The sequence below is a fragment of the Camelus dromedarius genome, chromosome 9, assembly GCF_036321535.1.
Source record: "Camelus dromedarius isolate mCamDro1 chromosome 9, mCamDro1.pat, whole genome shotgun sequence".
Taxonomy (NCBI): domain Eukaryota; kingdom Metazoa; phylum Chordata; class Mammalia; order Artiodactyla; family Camelidae; genus Camelus; species Camelus dromedarius.
Genome location: NC_087444.1, coordinates 17,914,584 through 17,932,003, shown reverse-complemented (window position 1 = coordinate 17,932,003; position 17,420 = coordinate 17,914,584). Strand labels below are relative to the sequence as shown.

The 17,420-nt window shown below is 38.8% G+C and overlaps 1 protein-coding gene across 5 annotated transcripts in view; it reads right to left on the bottom strand.

Annotated features, from left to right (window-relative positions):
* Nucleotides 1-2,026: 2,026 nt before the first annotated feature.
* The window catches only part of LRIG2 (leucine rich repeats and immunoglobulin like domains 2), a 51,228-nt gene continuing 35,834 nt past the window's right edge, over nucleotides 2,027-17,420 (bottom strand). For 4 of the 5 annotated variants that reach the window (XM_031457840.2, XM_031457842.2, XM_031457841.2 and 1 more), the window contains 7 exons: nucleotides 16,800-16,963; nucleotides 14,838-15,158; nucleotides 13,534-13,815; nucleotides 11,898-12,347; nucleotides 11,135-11,299; nucleotides 9,201-9,491; nucleotides 2,027-7,132 (listed from right to left, as the gene is read on the bottom strand). In XM_031457840.2, coding sequence (XP_031313700.1) covers nucleotides 6,906-7,132; nucleotides 9,201-9,491; nucleotides 11,135-11,299; nucleotides 11,898-12,347; nucleotides 13,534-13,815; nucleotides 14,838-15,158; nucleotides 16,800-16,963 — 1,900 coding nt within the window. In that variant the 3' untranslated portion in view covers nucleotides 2,027-6,905. The remainder of the gene's footprint in view (nucleotides 7,133-9,200; nucleotides 9,492-11,134; nucleotides 11,300-11,897; nucleotides 12,348-13,533; nucleotides 13,816-14,837; nucleotides 15,159-16,799; nucleotides 16,964-17,420) is intronic. The other variant, XM_010976250.3, reaches the window with a different exon arrangement.

The following is a 17,420-nucleotide window of genomic DNA, read 5'->3' as shown; positions in this document are numbered from 1 at the left end:
GCTATTACTGCATTATTTGCTCCCAGCAGTAACTGTGACTAATGCTTCCTACTTGTCTTTTTGTCAAAGAGCTTTGGCAACTAGCCTTGATGATGGTCTGTGAACCAAATAAACAAAGTGACCAAACTTGGTCCTAGAGATTTCAAGAAAGATTTCTTGATTGGCTGAGCAAAGACAGCAGCAGAGGGGGCAGAAGGAACAGTGCCAGCAGAGCCTTACAATAGCAATTACACAAGGCCACATCAGAGCCCAGGGCATCAGACCACCTCCTTCCCAGTATGACCACCCATGTGCTTCCTCTTTCCTCAGCCTATCTCATGGCAGAATTTCCCTATAACAAAAGGCACATGCAGTCCATCCCAAGAGCACTGGCCAGAAAGATGGCAGGACTGCACATAAGCCTCATGTTACAAAGGACTGTACCATACAAGTGAGGAGCTTCGGGGGGGGGGGCGGTGGCTGAGCTGAAAGGTGTTGTAACTATTGCTTCGAGTCAGGGAAGCTTCTAGACAGAAGCCCAGTTCTCAGTTTCAACCACTGCAAATTAGGAGAACAAAAGGGAATGACCAGAGATAAGAACAACCCCATTATAACACATAATCATGTTGCTACATGGTAACAGCAATGCTACTCCAAAAGTGGTCTGCAGATCTTGCCTGTCTGGCAACTACTTGCCACTGGTCCATGACAAAGCACAAAATGAGCACTTAGAAACTTCGACAGCTGTTTGACAGTCACTTTATACATTAAATTTATAATAAAAACTTCATGCTTGCGGGGAGGGTATAGCTTATGTGGCAGAGCACATGCTTAGCATGCCCAAGGTCCTGGGTTCAATCCTCGGTACCTCCTCCAAATATAAATAAACCTAATTACCTCCCCCTCATAAAACAGAGGGGAAAAACAAAAACAAAAACCTCATGCTTTTGTGTCCTTTGATTTCATTTTTCTAGAAATTCTTTCTTACTGTATTTTACAAAAGTATTGGTCCATAGCAACAGGCCCTAGAGCACAGACAGCTTCAGCACTGGTTACAAACTTCTAAATAGCTTTGAGAGCAAGCAAGCATCTTTCGTAACTCAGCAGGACACCACTACTTGGGCCACAGGACATCTCACTGCAAAACAAAAAATGTAAGACCATGGCATTTTTCTTCCTTCTACCTAATAAGAGAAGAAAGTGAGAGCCTGTTTTCCCATCAGGAATAAAGTAAAAGTCAATGCCTGGTATACATTCCCGTCCAAACCTTCACCATACTGATCAATGTGCAGAGGGCTTTTATTCAGATGTTTATGAAGACCATAGACACAGTATCTGTTCAGAACTGGAAGGTTATCACAGTGGGAAAAGTCCTGAATGTGAGTCAGAAATTCTGGGTTCAAATCCTGATTTTACTGCCTAAAAGCTTTTTGACATTGTTTAAGTGATAATCTCACTGAGACACTTTTTTAACTATAAAAAGTGGAGATTAAAATTTCTGCCCAATCTACGTGAAGAGTGTTGTGGATTCAAATAAGATAATGTCTGTGGACCATGCCTCATAAAGAACAAAGTGCAGCAAAAGTGACAGTGGGGTAAGTTTTGGGAGCTCAGCCTTCAAAGAGTTGACAGACTCAAAGGAAATCGCCCCTGACATGGCACCACGAGGAAGCTGACCAGAAGACTCACGTTCTTCAAGTATCTTGTTAAAGACTTAGCAAGTTAGAAAACTGCCTTCAAATTCTTCCTGGTGCAAAAATCACTTACTTTCTAATGAACTATGAGGTGTGTCTGTCCCCATCCTGCCAGGCATCCAGCACGAGGTGGGAAGGGGACAGCCCACAGTGCCCACCCTGGAGTGGCTCACAGGGTGGCGCCAGTGGCAGGTGAGGCAGTGTGTGACTCTGAAACACGGTGAGAACTAGAGAAGAACTCGTCTCCATTTTAACTTGTACAGCTATTTGGAGAAACCTCTCAAAAGGACCGCAAACTTAAAAATGGCACCATTTCACTCCTGTCCTTGAGGCAAGAGAAGACCAGACAATCATAATGTATTTTAGCTTTATTGAAGACATATTACAGTAGACAAACAAGTAGACAAACACATGCTTTATAAAATATACATTCTCATGTGTGAGAAAATATAAATACATACTAGGAAAGGGCCACACTGAACAACTTGGCTTATAACTCTTTAGGTACATCCAGTACCAGGGCTGCTCAGAAAAACACCCTCTGACAGGGGTAAAAAGGGAGAACAAGGGCAAAGGAGAGGGTAGAAGTAGTCTCTCTATGGATCAAGAGGCCACTTCAAGTAGCCAAGAGATATTCCAAGAGCACTTGACCACCTGATGATCAATTTCTCTTTCAAGACTGTTACGGTTGACAGAAGATCACTTTGCTCCTTACATTTGAAAACAGGCTCAAATCAAGCTGTTTTTTCACCTTCACTCCACCCGTCAGTGGAGATTATCATGACTGCTAAGAAACACTCAACACAACCTTGAGGGCGCAGGTCCAAATACTACTTTTCACAGATGCGTGCACACGCGCGCACGCACACACACACACACAAGCACACCTTACTATCCACAAAACCTCCAGGTGATCTGTGGGCTTTCAGGTGCCATTTTATTAAGAGACGCTAGTAATATATCTCTTAATTCAGAACATGTTATTTTTGTCAACAAACTAGATAGTTGCTCAAAAGAGAAAAGAAAGAACAAAGAAAAAAAGAAAATTAAGGCTGATGTTGGCTTAGATTGTACTCAAAATGAAAATTTTTAAGTTAGAAGAAGCAAGAGGGAAAAACATCTGCCAAACTGAACTGGGAAAGAGGCCATGTAACAGAAAAATGAAACATTATTTACAGGTTGCCAAAAAATCTTAGCTCAACTTTCTAAGGTCCAACTGTTTCACAATTACCTCTGCAATCTGCATCAAGAAGCAAAATAAGAAATGGAGGATGTAGCATAAAATGACAGCAAATTTGCCTCTGTTGCTCCATTACCCATTTGGCATTTCTGTGGATATTAAAATGATAAGAAAAGGCCACAACACACTTGGGTAAAATACTGGGTATAAGACCTCATAATTCCAACCCCATTTCAAATGGAATCCCACTGATAAACAGAAACAGGAATAAAAAATTAAAGAGTAAAAGGGAAGCTATATTACAGGCTTTAAAATTTTTTATTATGATAATACCATTTGAGTTAGCAACTAGTTATAGATTTTCTCAGAAGAATAAGCCCAAAGTTTCATGTTTTCAGCCATTAACACAGAACAGGCTCCTTTTGTCAACCAAAGAACATAATCCTTACGTTAAAAAAAAAAAAACTTTTTAAGTGCTCTACACTTACTGCATATAAAGGATTCTGAAAGACCAAGTTCTAAGACTGTCAGATTGTTTCTAGAGATTTCCAATGATAAAACTGAAAGAAGCTTGAAAGTCATCTTACCCAGTTTCCATCTCAATGCAGAAATTTCTTCAGTGCTATTAACAGATGATTATTTAGCTTCTGTGTATACTTCTCTCACAAAAGGCTAATTATTCCAATTGTCTGACAAGTCTAGTTGTTAGAGTGTTAGCTTATATTGAATTATTGGCAACTGTATACTGCATCTCCCTGTAACTTCTAACCCACTGATATGGCCCCTGTCCTCTGCAATAAAGAGAATGAATCTAATCCTTGTTTCATATGACAATCCTTTAAATATCTAAAGACTTTTATCATCTCTCCCTTTTCTTAGGAAAATGGATAACAGAATCCAAGCTGCTTGACATCTTAATGTTTCTTTTACAACCTCCCAATGGGCAATGGGAAGGCAGCTGTTTTTAAATATGAAAGTCACCTTACAGAAGAATATACATTTAAAGATTTCTTAGATGGCACATTAGAGGGAATGGCACACTGGGCTCGGTTTCTGGGATTTCCTGTGCTACAGAGCAACCTGCATACTAGGGAAAGCACTTTAGAGGCCATAGGGTGACAAGAGGCCAATGGGTTAGATGTAGACTCTGTGGCAACAGGGCTTGAAGTACAAGGAAAATGTTCCTCCTTCTTCCAGGTAGACTTACAAAATCAGTCTAAGAGGGCAACAAACAAATTAAGAGAATTTATGTATCCCTACGGATATGAAGTGGTAATTTGGTGGGGGACAGAGAACATTTCTTCAAGCATTTTAGCTTCCCTTGCTTTTGCAACATTTCTGATCAAATTGGTAGGCAGACATTACACTGCTGGGAAGAAACACTGATAAGCCACTAATCCTGTTTATAGTCGAGCATCTGCTTGGTCAGAAACATATGCAATAATGAGAAATTTTAGGAATTCCATCTTCTAAGATTAGAATTTATTAATTTTTTTTTTTTAAGAGCAGGGGTAGGCTATCCACATTTAAACAAACTCCTGACTAGTTTTTTAGGCAAGCTAGCAGTATCTGGGAGGACATCTCAACTGTTCACGTTGACATAAAAGAGAACCTGGCCACTGAGGAGACCAGACTGGCAGCACTGGCAGCAGAAGGACCACTGCCAAGGCAGAGACAGCACTCACATTTAGAGCACTGGTTCGCAGCCTGTTTACCGTCCTCTCACATATGACAGCTGATGCACACTTGCAGCCTGGCTCTAACTCCACTTTTTCACTGAAGAGAGTCCGTCAGAATGTGAGTAAGAGTATGTAATTGCAGGGATAACCTTGAATACACTGGAAAGGAAAATGAGCCACAAACTAGTTACCGATTAGCTGTGGCTCACCCCTGCACTGACTCTGATACCCCTGTGTGCTTTACACTAGCCTTCAGACCTGCTCTGCTGGACAGCAATGGGTGGTTCTCAATCAAGGTTCTTGACGTTTACCGATACTGTTTTAGAAGCCGAGTATTTCTTCTTCTCATGAGTATTTCTTAGAGCATTACTCCTGCTACAGAGGAAGTAAACCTGGCTCAAGTCAGAGTAAGCAGCATCATTCCTGTTCTACTCTAACAAACATTTCGTGAAAGCAGCTTTTTATTAGAGTAGATAATCCTCCCTGATTCCTGGAGGGATCACAGGTTCACAGAATGTTACAGCTGGAAAGGGCTTTAGAGCATCTAGTAAAATGCCCTCAATTTCATAAATGAGAAAGTGAGGCTGAGAAGTGAAGGGACTTGCCCTCGATTACACAGCTAGTAAGCAGCAGAGCTAGGAACTGAATCAGGCTTCTTCATTCTAAGTTAGTCTAGTACAAACTACACTGCAACCTAGAAAGCAAGAAGGATCACAAATTGAAGGGAGAGGAAAACAGTGATATTTAAGAAGATCAAAGTGAAAATGAACAGAGGCTGAAAGTTTAAAAAGGAAAAAGAGAAAGGCATGGTGGTTTAAAACAGCTAGAAAAGTGCTGCTGCCTATGGGAGAAAAACCTTAGGATTGACAACTAGAATGAAAAGAGCTGAGAAATGACGTGAGCTTAAAATCTTTGGAATGCACAGTGACTTAGAAATAGATATTTTCATTAAAGTGATTGAAGTTATCTAGTGTGCAACTAGTCCTCACTAAATCTAGAGGACAAAATCTGAGAACCTACATAAAGAAATCTGACAGCAGAAAGAAGAGCTTTAGTACACTACACTCTACTGAAGCACTGAGTCTTGTTTACATAAAGCTTTTTGCGATCAGAAATTCAAGAAAACTTTTTGGCTTAACTAATCGTTCGTAAAAAACAAGGACCACTCTAAAGCTTTATGCTATAAGAATTTCTGCATGTTCTTCTATTCCCAAAACAATTTCCGCATTTCTTCTACTCCCAAAAGCACTCTTCTCAAGATATACTGTGCATTGGTAGAAGAGACATTATTAAAATACACACACACACACACAGGAAAAAAACAATCTTTGGTTTCCTCAGTCAACTAAGTATTTTGCTGAAAGAAGACATTCTCAAGATAAGTTTTCCTTTCTGTGCATATGGCAATGACAAAAATGCTAATCTTTTGAAAGAGACTTTTTATGCTAGAAAGATTACCTGGCAATTGTAAACACATGACAAATGACTAGAGGTATGAATCTTTAGGTATGAAGTGGTTAATTACACCATGACTGTGTCTATGTGCACGCAACCACTAGGCACCCTGCCCCTATGCATATACTTCTATATGTATTTAAACATTTAAAGACTTTAGACTCACTAAACCAAGTTGTACAAAATCCGTGGTCTGAGAAGCTGCTGTCAATTATAACTGGACGTTACATGTAATTTTGGCATATCAAAAATATTTACATTGCAACCAACACATATGCTCAATGATACAAAAATTATTTATAAATGCACATATTATTTACAATGAGATCCCTGGGCAATAGGGACAAAAAAAAAAAAAAAGAGGGAGAGAGAAGTAGAGAGAGAGAGAGAGAGACTCACAAGAATACAAAACCTTTGACCTGGTTAACAGTTTGGTCAAGTCTGAGATTCTTGTCAAAGACCTTGAATATCAAAGCCCCACGCTCAACTATATGCTTAAAACCACTGCAGAGTCCCAGGCACATTACGCAGAGGGCTCCAAAGTCATTTTTGTTCCTTGGAAGGCAAAACAGGACAGCAATGTTTGCTCAGGATCATTCTGCGGGTTGAGACAACCCAGGATGTTAAGCAGCACTGAGACTCCTCCTACTAGGCAATGTGCGCCTGGGCACGTCCTGGCAGAACCACCAGAGACACTTCTGCCCTCTACCTTCCTCTGCCCGTGCTGCACACGTTTTATTAGAGGTACCCATGTCTGTCAGCCGTTACCTTTCTTTGTCCAGTGTAAGCCCGAACAAATGTAACTGCAGACCAAGAGTAAAGCAAACACTGACTTTGGGGTTTCTTCTGAACTCTGAGGTAGTAAATACAAAATTAACTAATTTGAGTCTTTGCCCAGATTTCATCCTGGAGTGAGTTTCACGTGCCCTCACTACCATCTTGAATGTTCCGAGTCCTACTAAAATCAAAAGCATGGTCGTGTAACCTGTGACAGGACACAGGGGATGGGGAACAGTCTGGATCATTCTCCGCCAGGCCCTCGTTTTGATGGAGTTGTGGTGACTCAAGGACTGACTGCTGGGAAAAGGGAGGATGAGGCAGACCTAGTTCTTTGCTTACGTTCCACAGAGGCCGCTGCAAGGTTTCTGAGGATGAAAGAAAATAATTATCAGTGGTGAGTGGAAGTTCAGAATTAATTTTCTAAAACTTAATTTTCTTTTTTTTTTTTAACATTTTTTATTGATTTATAATCATTTTACAATGTTGTGTCAAATAAAACTTAATTTTCTCCTAATCAAGTTCTCAAAGAAATAAAGATGCCCAATATCCCTGATTAAGGAATGAGATCAAATGTATACTTGCCAGCTCTGGCAATAGCTAAGATAAGAAAACAAAACAAAAACTGGAACCATGGTCTTTCAAACCGTTCTACTCAACAACTTTACCAATTATTTACTGAGACCATGCTGTGTCATCTACTCTCACCTATTATTTATCAAAAACAAAACTCTTTAGACATATGGAAATAGACTAAATGAGAATTAGTATCCATATCATAAAGTTGCACAATACATAGACAAAAATCACTAATTCAGTGCAGTCATTACATCTTCAAATAATAATTAAATGCTTATTTTTAAAAAAATCATTTAAAAAATAAATGACCATTCCCCTCTAGCTTCTAGCATGCCGATAATTCTAATAACAAAATAATAACCAAAAGCTGGTTATTTTAAATCAGGTTATCTACACTCTGGCTTCAAAAATATGCATTTCTCATCCTCCTTATTTACAGCAGTGGTGAGTTCTTTCCCAGAGGACATTTACTGAAAGTTTTATTAACTTTATGGGGGCATTTTGGAAAAAGCTAGTGAAATATTCTGAAAACACTCAGAAATAAAAATAAAACCCATGTGCAAGGTAAACTAGTGCAGGGTTTCTCAAGCTCTAATATGCATACAAATAACCTAGGGATCGTGTTAAAATACAGACTCTGGTTCACTAGGTCTGCTGCGAGACCTGTGTTCTGCATTTCTCACAGGCCCCTAGGTAATGCTGCTGCTGACAGACCACACTCTGGGGAGCAAGGAGCTGGAGCACCCTAGGTGAGGAACGAGCAGCGCATCAAAGCACTCTCATTTGTTGATTCCCTCACTTACAGACCAGATTAACAACTGCGGTATCCCCAAAGCTGGGGAAAGTTGCACTGCAGTTTAGTTCTACTGTTTTTTGTGTGTGTATATTTCTTCTAGGACAGGGGAAAGGGGTCTAGTGTTGGTGCATTTCTTTCATGCACACATAATTTTAAAGACAAGAGACTAGCTTCAGTAACAGGTTATTTTTCTCAGACCTATCCCCTCTCCAGAAGTCTTTAGAGTTGGTCTCTTAACTAAGAACAACAAAACACATCTTAAAAGTCCACAACAGGTCACTGACTCCAGCCAGAACCATCCCTGGAAGCACCACTACACACTGTCTTCCTCTGTAAACCCACCCTATTTCCAGTGTTCTTCCATTTCAGGATGACACGAGGGTGACAGCTGATGAAAAGACTAGGTGGACAGAAGACATGCTCAGTAGTGCCCCTCATGGTCTAGAAAGAGTTTTGTTTCATTTTACTTTGCTTTACTGACTGCATTGTTATCAAATGTCTCATCTGCACAATATAACATGTGTTTCTTTTCCTGAGCCACCGTCCCGAAACTGCTTTCCCACCAATGGCCCTGATGATAATACCTCACAGATGAAAGCAAACAACAGCCAATTGTACTGACAATCAATATCTACCTGACAGGACAGCAACCAAATAAAATATTTTAAAATCTTCTCAGAGAAAACCTTCAACAAATTATGTCCAAATTATAACCAAAACATTTCAGATCTCCATTATTTAAATAAAGATGGAAGAAAAAATTAACACCTATATGAAACTTTTTAATAGGAACTTTTTCTGTATGGCTTCTGAATTTTTAGAAGTGTGACCTTGTTACTCACACAACAGCGGTTTTCATGCTACAGATGCAGACTTCTCTAACTCTAGTCTCTAAAAATCTCTGGCTCTAGTTTATACTAGTTAACAGCAGCTAATTACTCCATTATACCAAGTTGTCTTCTTCCTGTCAAATGAGAACACTACCTCTATGATAGAAGGAAAAATCAAGTAGGTGAACGTGAAAACAAACCAAAATAAACAAAAAACACTGTGCCCTTTACCACTGCTCTTCTGTGTGGAAGAAAGTTTCTTCTCATTTATCCTCTCATGGTTGGTGGGAAAGGCAGACATCTCTCCACCTGCTGATGATACCAGGCTCTCCAGGGTAGTGGCATCTTGGGGAGGATGTGCCAAGTAAGTCTCTTTGGGCATCTGGACCATGAGGCTGGACAGTGTCTGATCTAGAACATCCTCTTCAGCAATGTAGGTGTACGGACAGTATTCTCGGGTCCGGGAGTAGATGTTGGCATTGTCATAACAATCTGAGCAGATAACCCGGGTACCAGTGCCACCTAATGACAAAAATGGGAAAGAACCCAACATCTTCAGTTGAGGAATCAGCTTTGCCAATAGTTAGTTTTCTCTAACAGCAGTCATCACTGTCATCATAGCTGGCATTTGTTCAAAACTTACATTATAAACCAGATGAAGTTTCAAGGTCTTTCTATGAATTAACTAATTTAATCATCACAACATTCCCTAAGAGGTAAGTACTATTATTATCCTCACTTTACAGATGGAATAACTACAACACAGAGAGGTTAGGTAACTTGCCCAAGACATACTGCCAGAATGGAGAGCTGAAATTTAAACTCAGGCCCTCTGGCACCAGCACTGAAGCTCCTGAACACTGAATACTACATTAAACCATCTTTGTCCAGCCTGGATAAGGTCATACATACTCAAATCAAGGGAGCCAAGATAAGGCTGGCACTGTGCTACCAGACACATGTTTGGCTTAAGTAAACTAAAGCAAAGAATAACGAGTTATGTTGACTTTGCTTCACAAAAGCCCACATTACTTTCGTGAGTCAAGAGGTTATAAGCAACACTAATTGCTAAAAGCACCCCTAGAGAAAGCCTCTGATGGTCAAGATCCTGCCTGACAAATGTGTGTCTGGCAGAAGTAAAAGTTTAATAATGGGCTCCGTGGACCGTTATGTGCTCTGAAAACTGAGTGATGAGAGGAAAGTGAAAAATAAAGAGCACGTTATTTAGTCATGATCAAGCAACAGAGTGTTAGAGCTGGAAAAGAAATGGAAGTAATTCAGTTTAACCCAGAAAGCAGTGTTACTTCCTTCAAATTTCAAAGAGTAGAGGCTTTTAAGTATTCTTTAAAAGTTAGTAATACCCCCCTTTCCTTGGAAAGCCAAAATAAAATCCAATTTATCAATTATACAGAGAAGTTCTATTAACACCCAGACTAAAAAAAATCTCTGTAGCAATGAAGTAGACCTTCCATTTGTAAAGCACATGAAGTACCAGACAGATCTGCTGAAAGGATCTGTGAGACTCTTGAGAGAAATGCTTTATAAAACACTTAAGTTTTTTAAATGAAGAAATTAAAGCTCAGACTTTAAGTGACTTCATGATCACATGGCTGGGAAGAACTGGGAATCAAACTCAATTCCATCCCTTAATTCATCTCCCTGTGTTCTGTCACCCTCTGTGGGAAGGGAGGAGTGGAGGGGAAAGAAGTGTTGAGAAGTCAGGTTCACGTGATGACTTTCTCTCTCTCTGATGCTCTCCAATACATGCTGAGAATCATCAATGCCCTTGCAACTGTAGTGAATATCCACCTGTCAGTAGGAGAAACAACCTCCCCTGGACATGGTCTGAAGGGTGGTCATGAAGGAATAGGGTAAAAGACACCTGAAATAAGCTTCCAGAGCACCTCCTTCCCATAACAATGTTTGGTTTTGGGAGCCTCTACTGTGTTCCCCAATCTTGTGTTTTAAGATGTGTTTCTACTGTCAGATGATTTTCTTCCCTATTAAGACTTCAATTTTCATCCTGTTTTGCATGAGGCCAAATGTTTTCACTGAGTATCTTACTTTAAAATATTGCTTCAGGTTAATGGGGAAATCTATACATTGAAAAATAAACTTAATAGGGCTAGCTGAAATTTTAAGCATAGACAACAAAGAGTCATTACCATCAGCGCCTCTGTGTAAATATCCGTTGGCAGGAGGCATAAGTTGCTGATGACTGCCTGCCTCAGAGTTGCTGTAGCCTTCCTGTGGCTCAGACAGTGTTCCTTGGGAAGACAAGTAGCTGGGAATATCTGCAGGCAGATTGAGCTCCTCTGTAAAAGAAACATCTGTAACTTTCAAAGTTAGGCATTTTAAGCCAACATTTGGAAGACTATTTTGCAAATGTATTCTACTTTGGTACTATTGGCCAGGAAAATGTTACGTCCCTAGGAACTCACCAGCTTCTAGAATTTTCCCTGAAAACTATTTCTCACTAGAATTCTCCTCTAAGCTTCATTTTAAAAGTGTTAGCAAAAAGAAATAAAAACTAAAGTCTGAAATTTTATCCACAGACTTACTTTCACCATCTATCAGGCTGAGCCTCTTCTCTCACAGGATTTCAGGATGAGAAGCGTGAAGGCTGATCTCCATCGTAAGGACTCTATGCTTCCTCACAGGGAAATTACAATGGAAATGAGCCTTGGGCATTAAAGAAAGAAGCTGCACCTGTGATTGCTTCTAAGTGCAAAGTTTGGGTAAAGTGTCTACAAATTCTTAAAGTTATTCATTAGAGAGGCTCCATTGCATCAAGGAAGTAGGACTTTTAACAGAAAACCTCTTCCTTCTACCACCCATGAAGTATCAAAGCTGCTTAGTTTTCTATATTTTACAACAAATCCTGTATTACATTCCTAACTCAAGTATAAGCAATAGTTGTTAACTCACCTGTGTTTGTGATACTATAGTCTTCATTTTTCCTTCTCATGTGGTAAATAACAATGACCCAGATCAAAGAGGTGCCCACAACACAGCAGACCACAACAATGATGACAATGCCAACTGTAGTCCAGCCATCATCTTCATGCCCAATGCTACTCTGGGAAGAGTCACAATTGGGGGATGAAATGACATTTAGGTAAATGTGACCTCGTTCTGTCCCAAGAGTGTTGGACATAATGCAGGTGTATTTCCCAGCATCTTCTAGCCCTGCATCTACAATGATGAGAAGCTGGTTGGCTGCAGCAAAGAAGTGCCGTTCTGTCACCAGCAGTGGTCCGTCATCTTTGGTCCAGTTGAGGCGAGGGGCAGGACTCCCTCCAGCTATGCACTGTAACACTGCAGTTTCACCTCGGGTCACTGTCTTGTCTTCCAGGGGTCTAATAAATGAGGGTGTCTCTAATAGAAAGACATATTAAAAAGTCATATTAGGTAATTTTATTCCAAAAATCCTACTGAATTGGACTAATGAGGTTATGATAAAATAAGCACTTTCTTATCCTCCTGGGAGGATTAGAAGTTAATGTTCCAGAAAAGCAAATATCTCAAAAAATCTAAGTCTTATCTCAGGATTTCCACCTTGAGCAAGCTATCCTAAGCAAGGAATTAAAAAATGTATATACAAAGATGCTTATTACAAACTTAGTTGCAATTTTTAAAAATAAGAAACATTTTTTAAAAATCTCAAAAAAGTGATTAAGCAAATTACAGTATAGCCATATATTTTATAAGACTTAATGACAAGGTAACCCTGTAATATGGTATTAAATGGAAAAAAGTAGGTATATATAAACACATAAAATGAGTGTTAAAATAAGCCTAGGATATGCCAAAGTCTTTAACAGTATTTGAGAGACTTTCCTGTTTTTATTTTCTGTATATCTTAAAATTTTTAAATAATAAACTTATTTTTCTGATTTACTCAAGTAATTACACAAGGCAACAAAAGTTTAAAAACCCTAACATCTAGTGGAATAGTGAACTAGAAAGTAAAATTTGCCTTGGAATTGAGCTCCCATGAAGACAAGTTTCTCCTAAGAAAAAAATAGGTTTGTCAGGGGAAATCTTTAGGGAAAGGAGATTTTACCAGAGCACAGGATTAACAGGAGCACACCTGGAGGAAAACAAAAAATCTAACCAGAAAACAGTCATTCTTTTTCAACTTAAAAAGAATTTTTTTTAATGAACTAGGGGGATAGTAGTTAAACTGTCTTAAATTCTCTGAGAAGCAGTATGAGAAGCAATATAAAGCTGTATACTCACTCCTGAATATTGAAAACATACACATGAAGTAGAAAACTTACACAGGGAGATATAACAGGATAAAGGGATTTGAATTTTCAATTCATGTGATAAAGGTCTCTAATTCTGCCCTCAGCATTTCCCCAGATTTCAGTTAACTGATTCACTAATATCCTAGTTGACATAACTCTGCATAAATTGGCAAAACAAGGTGACAAAGACATAAGGATCACACGGGAAATCTCAAACTTAAGACTCTTCTTGCCATTAAGATCAAAAGTAAGTAGATCCACAATAGAAAGGCTCCCACAAAAGTGGGGGACCCAGGGTGCAGTAAACATACCTAACACTGTCAGTGAGGCATTTGCGGAGAGGCCTCCCGCTATATTCTGTGCCATGCAGCTATAGATTCCCATGTCTTCTATTTTCACATTTGCAATGAAGAAGACATCGTCCTCTGGCATGACATGCATGCGTCTTTCTCGAGCCGCAGGAAAATCAGTACCACCATCTTTCTGCCAGGAAATCTGAGGTGCAGGGTGCCCCTCTGCAGCACATTCTAATCTGGCCATGGCACCAGTGCGAATAGTTAGATCCATCGGAGTTTTCAGAAAAGATGGCATCTCTGTTCCAAGAAAGATCACCAGCGGAAAGTGGTTGGGGGGAAACACACACACACACACACACACACACACACACACACACACACACACAGAAGGGAGAATCTGTTAGGCAAAATACCAACTGTTGTAATGCTCCATTTCTTTAAGACATGCTCTCTGGATTGATTGGAAACACAACTTCAGAGGCCATCTCCCCCCAAAACCTCAGAGTATTTGGGGTACAGTGATGACTAACTTCTAGAATGCATGACACACCCACCTGATCTCCCTGATGGGGACAGGGAAAGCAGAGGCCACAAACCTTTTTGAACTCCACATTTTACAACCAGTATCTACTATGACAGCCTGTCTTACTAAGAGACTGATCATACTTCCCATGCCAACATCTACAAACCTGTCAAGGGAACTGCATGATAGAAAGAATTTATGTCTTCAAACATTTCCTAAAACAACCAGAAGCAAGACACATGTACATCTTTTAGCTGCACAAAGCCTAAAATGTTGTAATTATTCAATCTAACAGGTGATAGATAAATCAAGCTGTTTTGGTTTTATTACAGCTGCAGTGAAAATGAGTATTATTTTCAAAAATGATTCTGCATGACTACATTTAGACAATGAAAACGATCACGAGACCCAGAAATGTCCTAATTCACCCAGTTACTGGAAGGCCCTGTGAACAGGGTCAGGAATAAATTTCATAGTTTTCAAAATAGAATTATGGTTCTAGAAAGCAAATGGAGAATTTCAAAAGAACTTTTTCAAGAGCATAAATAAAAATGAAAGTAGTCTACCTCCTCGGGCTGCAGAATTCACCTTTACTCCTCAGTCAAAGACTGATTAGGGACAGTAAGTGTGCAAACTAGCAATCCAGTCTATATATTATCACAACCCTAAAGACAAAAATAGTAAGGACTCCTTGCCAAATATCAAGTTTAGCCTCATTTCCTTGGTCAAATGGTTCAAAAATTAAACATGAAAATTCCTCCTAACTACAAAATTATCTGGGAGCATAGTTCCTTACCATTCACAGTCAGCTTGGCTTTATGAGAATAATTAGAACCGAAGTGATTAGTAACAATACACTGATATTTTCCTTCATCTGTGAAATTCACATTGGAAAGATGTAAAACACTAGTATATTCCAGAGCTTCTCCAGCTTGTTGCTGATAACGAACGAGATTCTCAATATCGGCATCATACAGGATTTCACTGTCTTTGCGCCACACAGTAGACATGGGTGAATCACTGCTGCTCACTGCAGTGCACGTCAGAGTCACATTCATGCCTCTTAGAGCAACTGTGGTTTCAGGATGGGTTCTTATCTGTGGCTTGAGAAAATCGTCTAAGGGAAAGAAATGTGGCAGGAGCCAAGTCAGTTATTTATTTTTGCTTCTACCGATTCCATTTTAAAACAAATTATGTAAAATTTTGTGTTCAGTTTACAAATGGCATGTTAAGATTGAAAGGAACTGCAGAGCTAGAATCCAATTCCCTTGTTTTAAGGCGAGGAAAATGAAGCCCAGAAGGGTCAAATGACTTGCTCAAAGGTATGTACAGCAGCAGCTGAGTCTGGACTGGAACCCAGGTTTTCAGACTTCAGGGCTTAGCACTCTCCCATACCTTACTATCACGTATGCTTAAAATGTACTTCTTAAGCATTACCAGTTACTGGAAAAATAACTGTTAAAAATTACCAGTTACTGGAAAAATATAGGGATTTTAAAATAAGCTCTAATTCTATTACCCTGTGTGTGTGTATAACATATAATGATAGGTATTCTTATTAATAAAACATTATTTTAAACTACTTTGTGCATAACTTTCACCTAAAATAATGAAAATTTCCTGAAGTGTCAAATGTCCAACTGAAGATTGGCTTAGGACTGGCTAATAAACTATAGATTCATAAATAATAATACATCATTGGACTGATTCAGAGAAGCAGGCATATGAATTCTTAACCAACAGCTTCACTGGGTAACATTTCACCGTGCCATAAAAGTGATAACCAAAAGAAAAGAGGATAAAATACATCATGTGTATTTATATTTAAAACTAAAGTCAGAAGGACACTCATGGCAAGGTAAGCAGAATTTAATCATTATTAGGTTCTTTGTTTTCTTCTTTAAAATTCGCAAAAACAAAGTAACTATTTGTGCATCTGAACTTCCAAATGGCCTAAGCATCTTTAAGTAGATTGTGGAAACAGCTCTGACAATACACAGGTATCTAAAACGATCAGAGTTATGACTGCTTTGCAACACAGACACATTAATCTAAAAGTTTCACTTTGTAAAACTAAAAATCAGTTATTCTACTTTAAAGGAAATTAAAGTGTAAAAGAAAAATTTCCAAATTGAGGAAAAAAAAATAAATGCATACTTGAAATTATAAGTAACTGCTAGAATCAAGACAACTTGTTCATGACAACTTGTCTGTGCTCCCTTTCCCCTCCACAACACTCTGAAACCGTGCCACTTTACTCTTAAGAAATGCATCAAAAATAGAAACCAAATGAAACTGGTACAGTAATATACTGCTGGTGACAACATAAACTCTTGCTATCTATTTGGAAAACACCTGAGGACTTTTCAAGATCTATTAAATATAAAATCACACTTTTGAGTGACTTTGTCAAAAAAAATTCATACTTTTTGATTCAGAATCTTACTACTAGGTATTTACTCCAAGGTTAACAATCCCTCTAAAAAGGGAAAGGCCTACATTCATAAAGATGCTATTATACTGACCTTATTTAAAAATGATCATTTAAGAACACACAGAGTAAAAAAAAAATAGCTTATGATACACTAAGTCAAAGAATACAAAACTTAAGCCACAATTATAATACAAAAATATTAGAGAAAAATGTAAAAATGGAAATAGATATGCTAGTGGGAAAGCATTCTATTTTAATTGTTTTTTTAGTTCTGTTAAGATAGTACATGAGTAATATACAAACTTTTAAAACAAAAATACAAACCACAGACAAAATCTTTCAGCTCCACATTCAGGATGCTTTGCCCTGCTAGCCATTCAGGGTGTGCGCAGCTTACATTCACAGAATGTTGAAAGTTATTATCAACCAGCCATTGAAGCAACCACTTCAAATGGCAGTCACAGAGCAAACTGCTTGTGTTCAGAATCCTGCAGAGGAAAAAAAGTGCCTTTTACTTTTCATTCCATGTTTCTCCAGCATTAAAAGCTTACTACACATCTATGCATTTTCTTGCCAAAAAATGTTTAACTTGGATCTAACCATGAGAGAACAAATTCAGACTGTCAGCCTTGTTTCCTCAAATGTGACAGTGCCATGAAAGACACTAATAAAAGGGGTAGGGGGGAACAAGGGTAAGGGATCTGTTTTAGATTAAAGGAGACTAAAGAGCCATTACAACCAAATGTAAAGTGTGATCCTTCACTGAGAAAATATGTATCTACAAAGAATATTTTTGGACATTGTGGAAATCTGAGTATGGACTGCACACTGAATAACATTTCATCAATGTTAATTTCATTCGGTGTGATAATAGTGCTGTGGTTGTAAAAGAAAAAGGAAATATGGGCTAAGATATTTTAGGAGTGAAGTGTCATGATGTCTGAT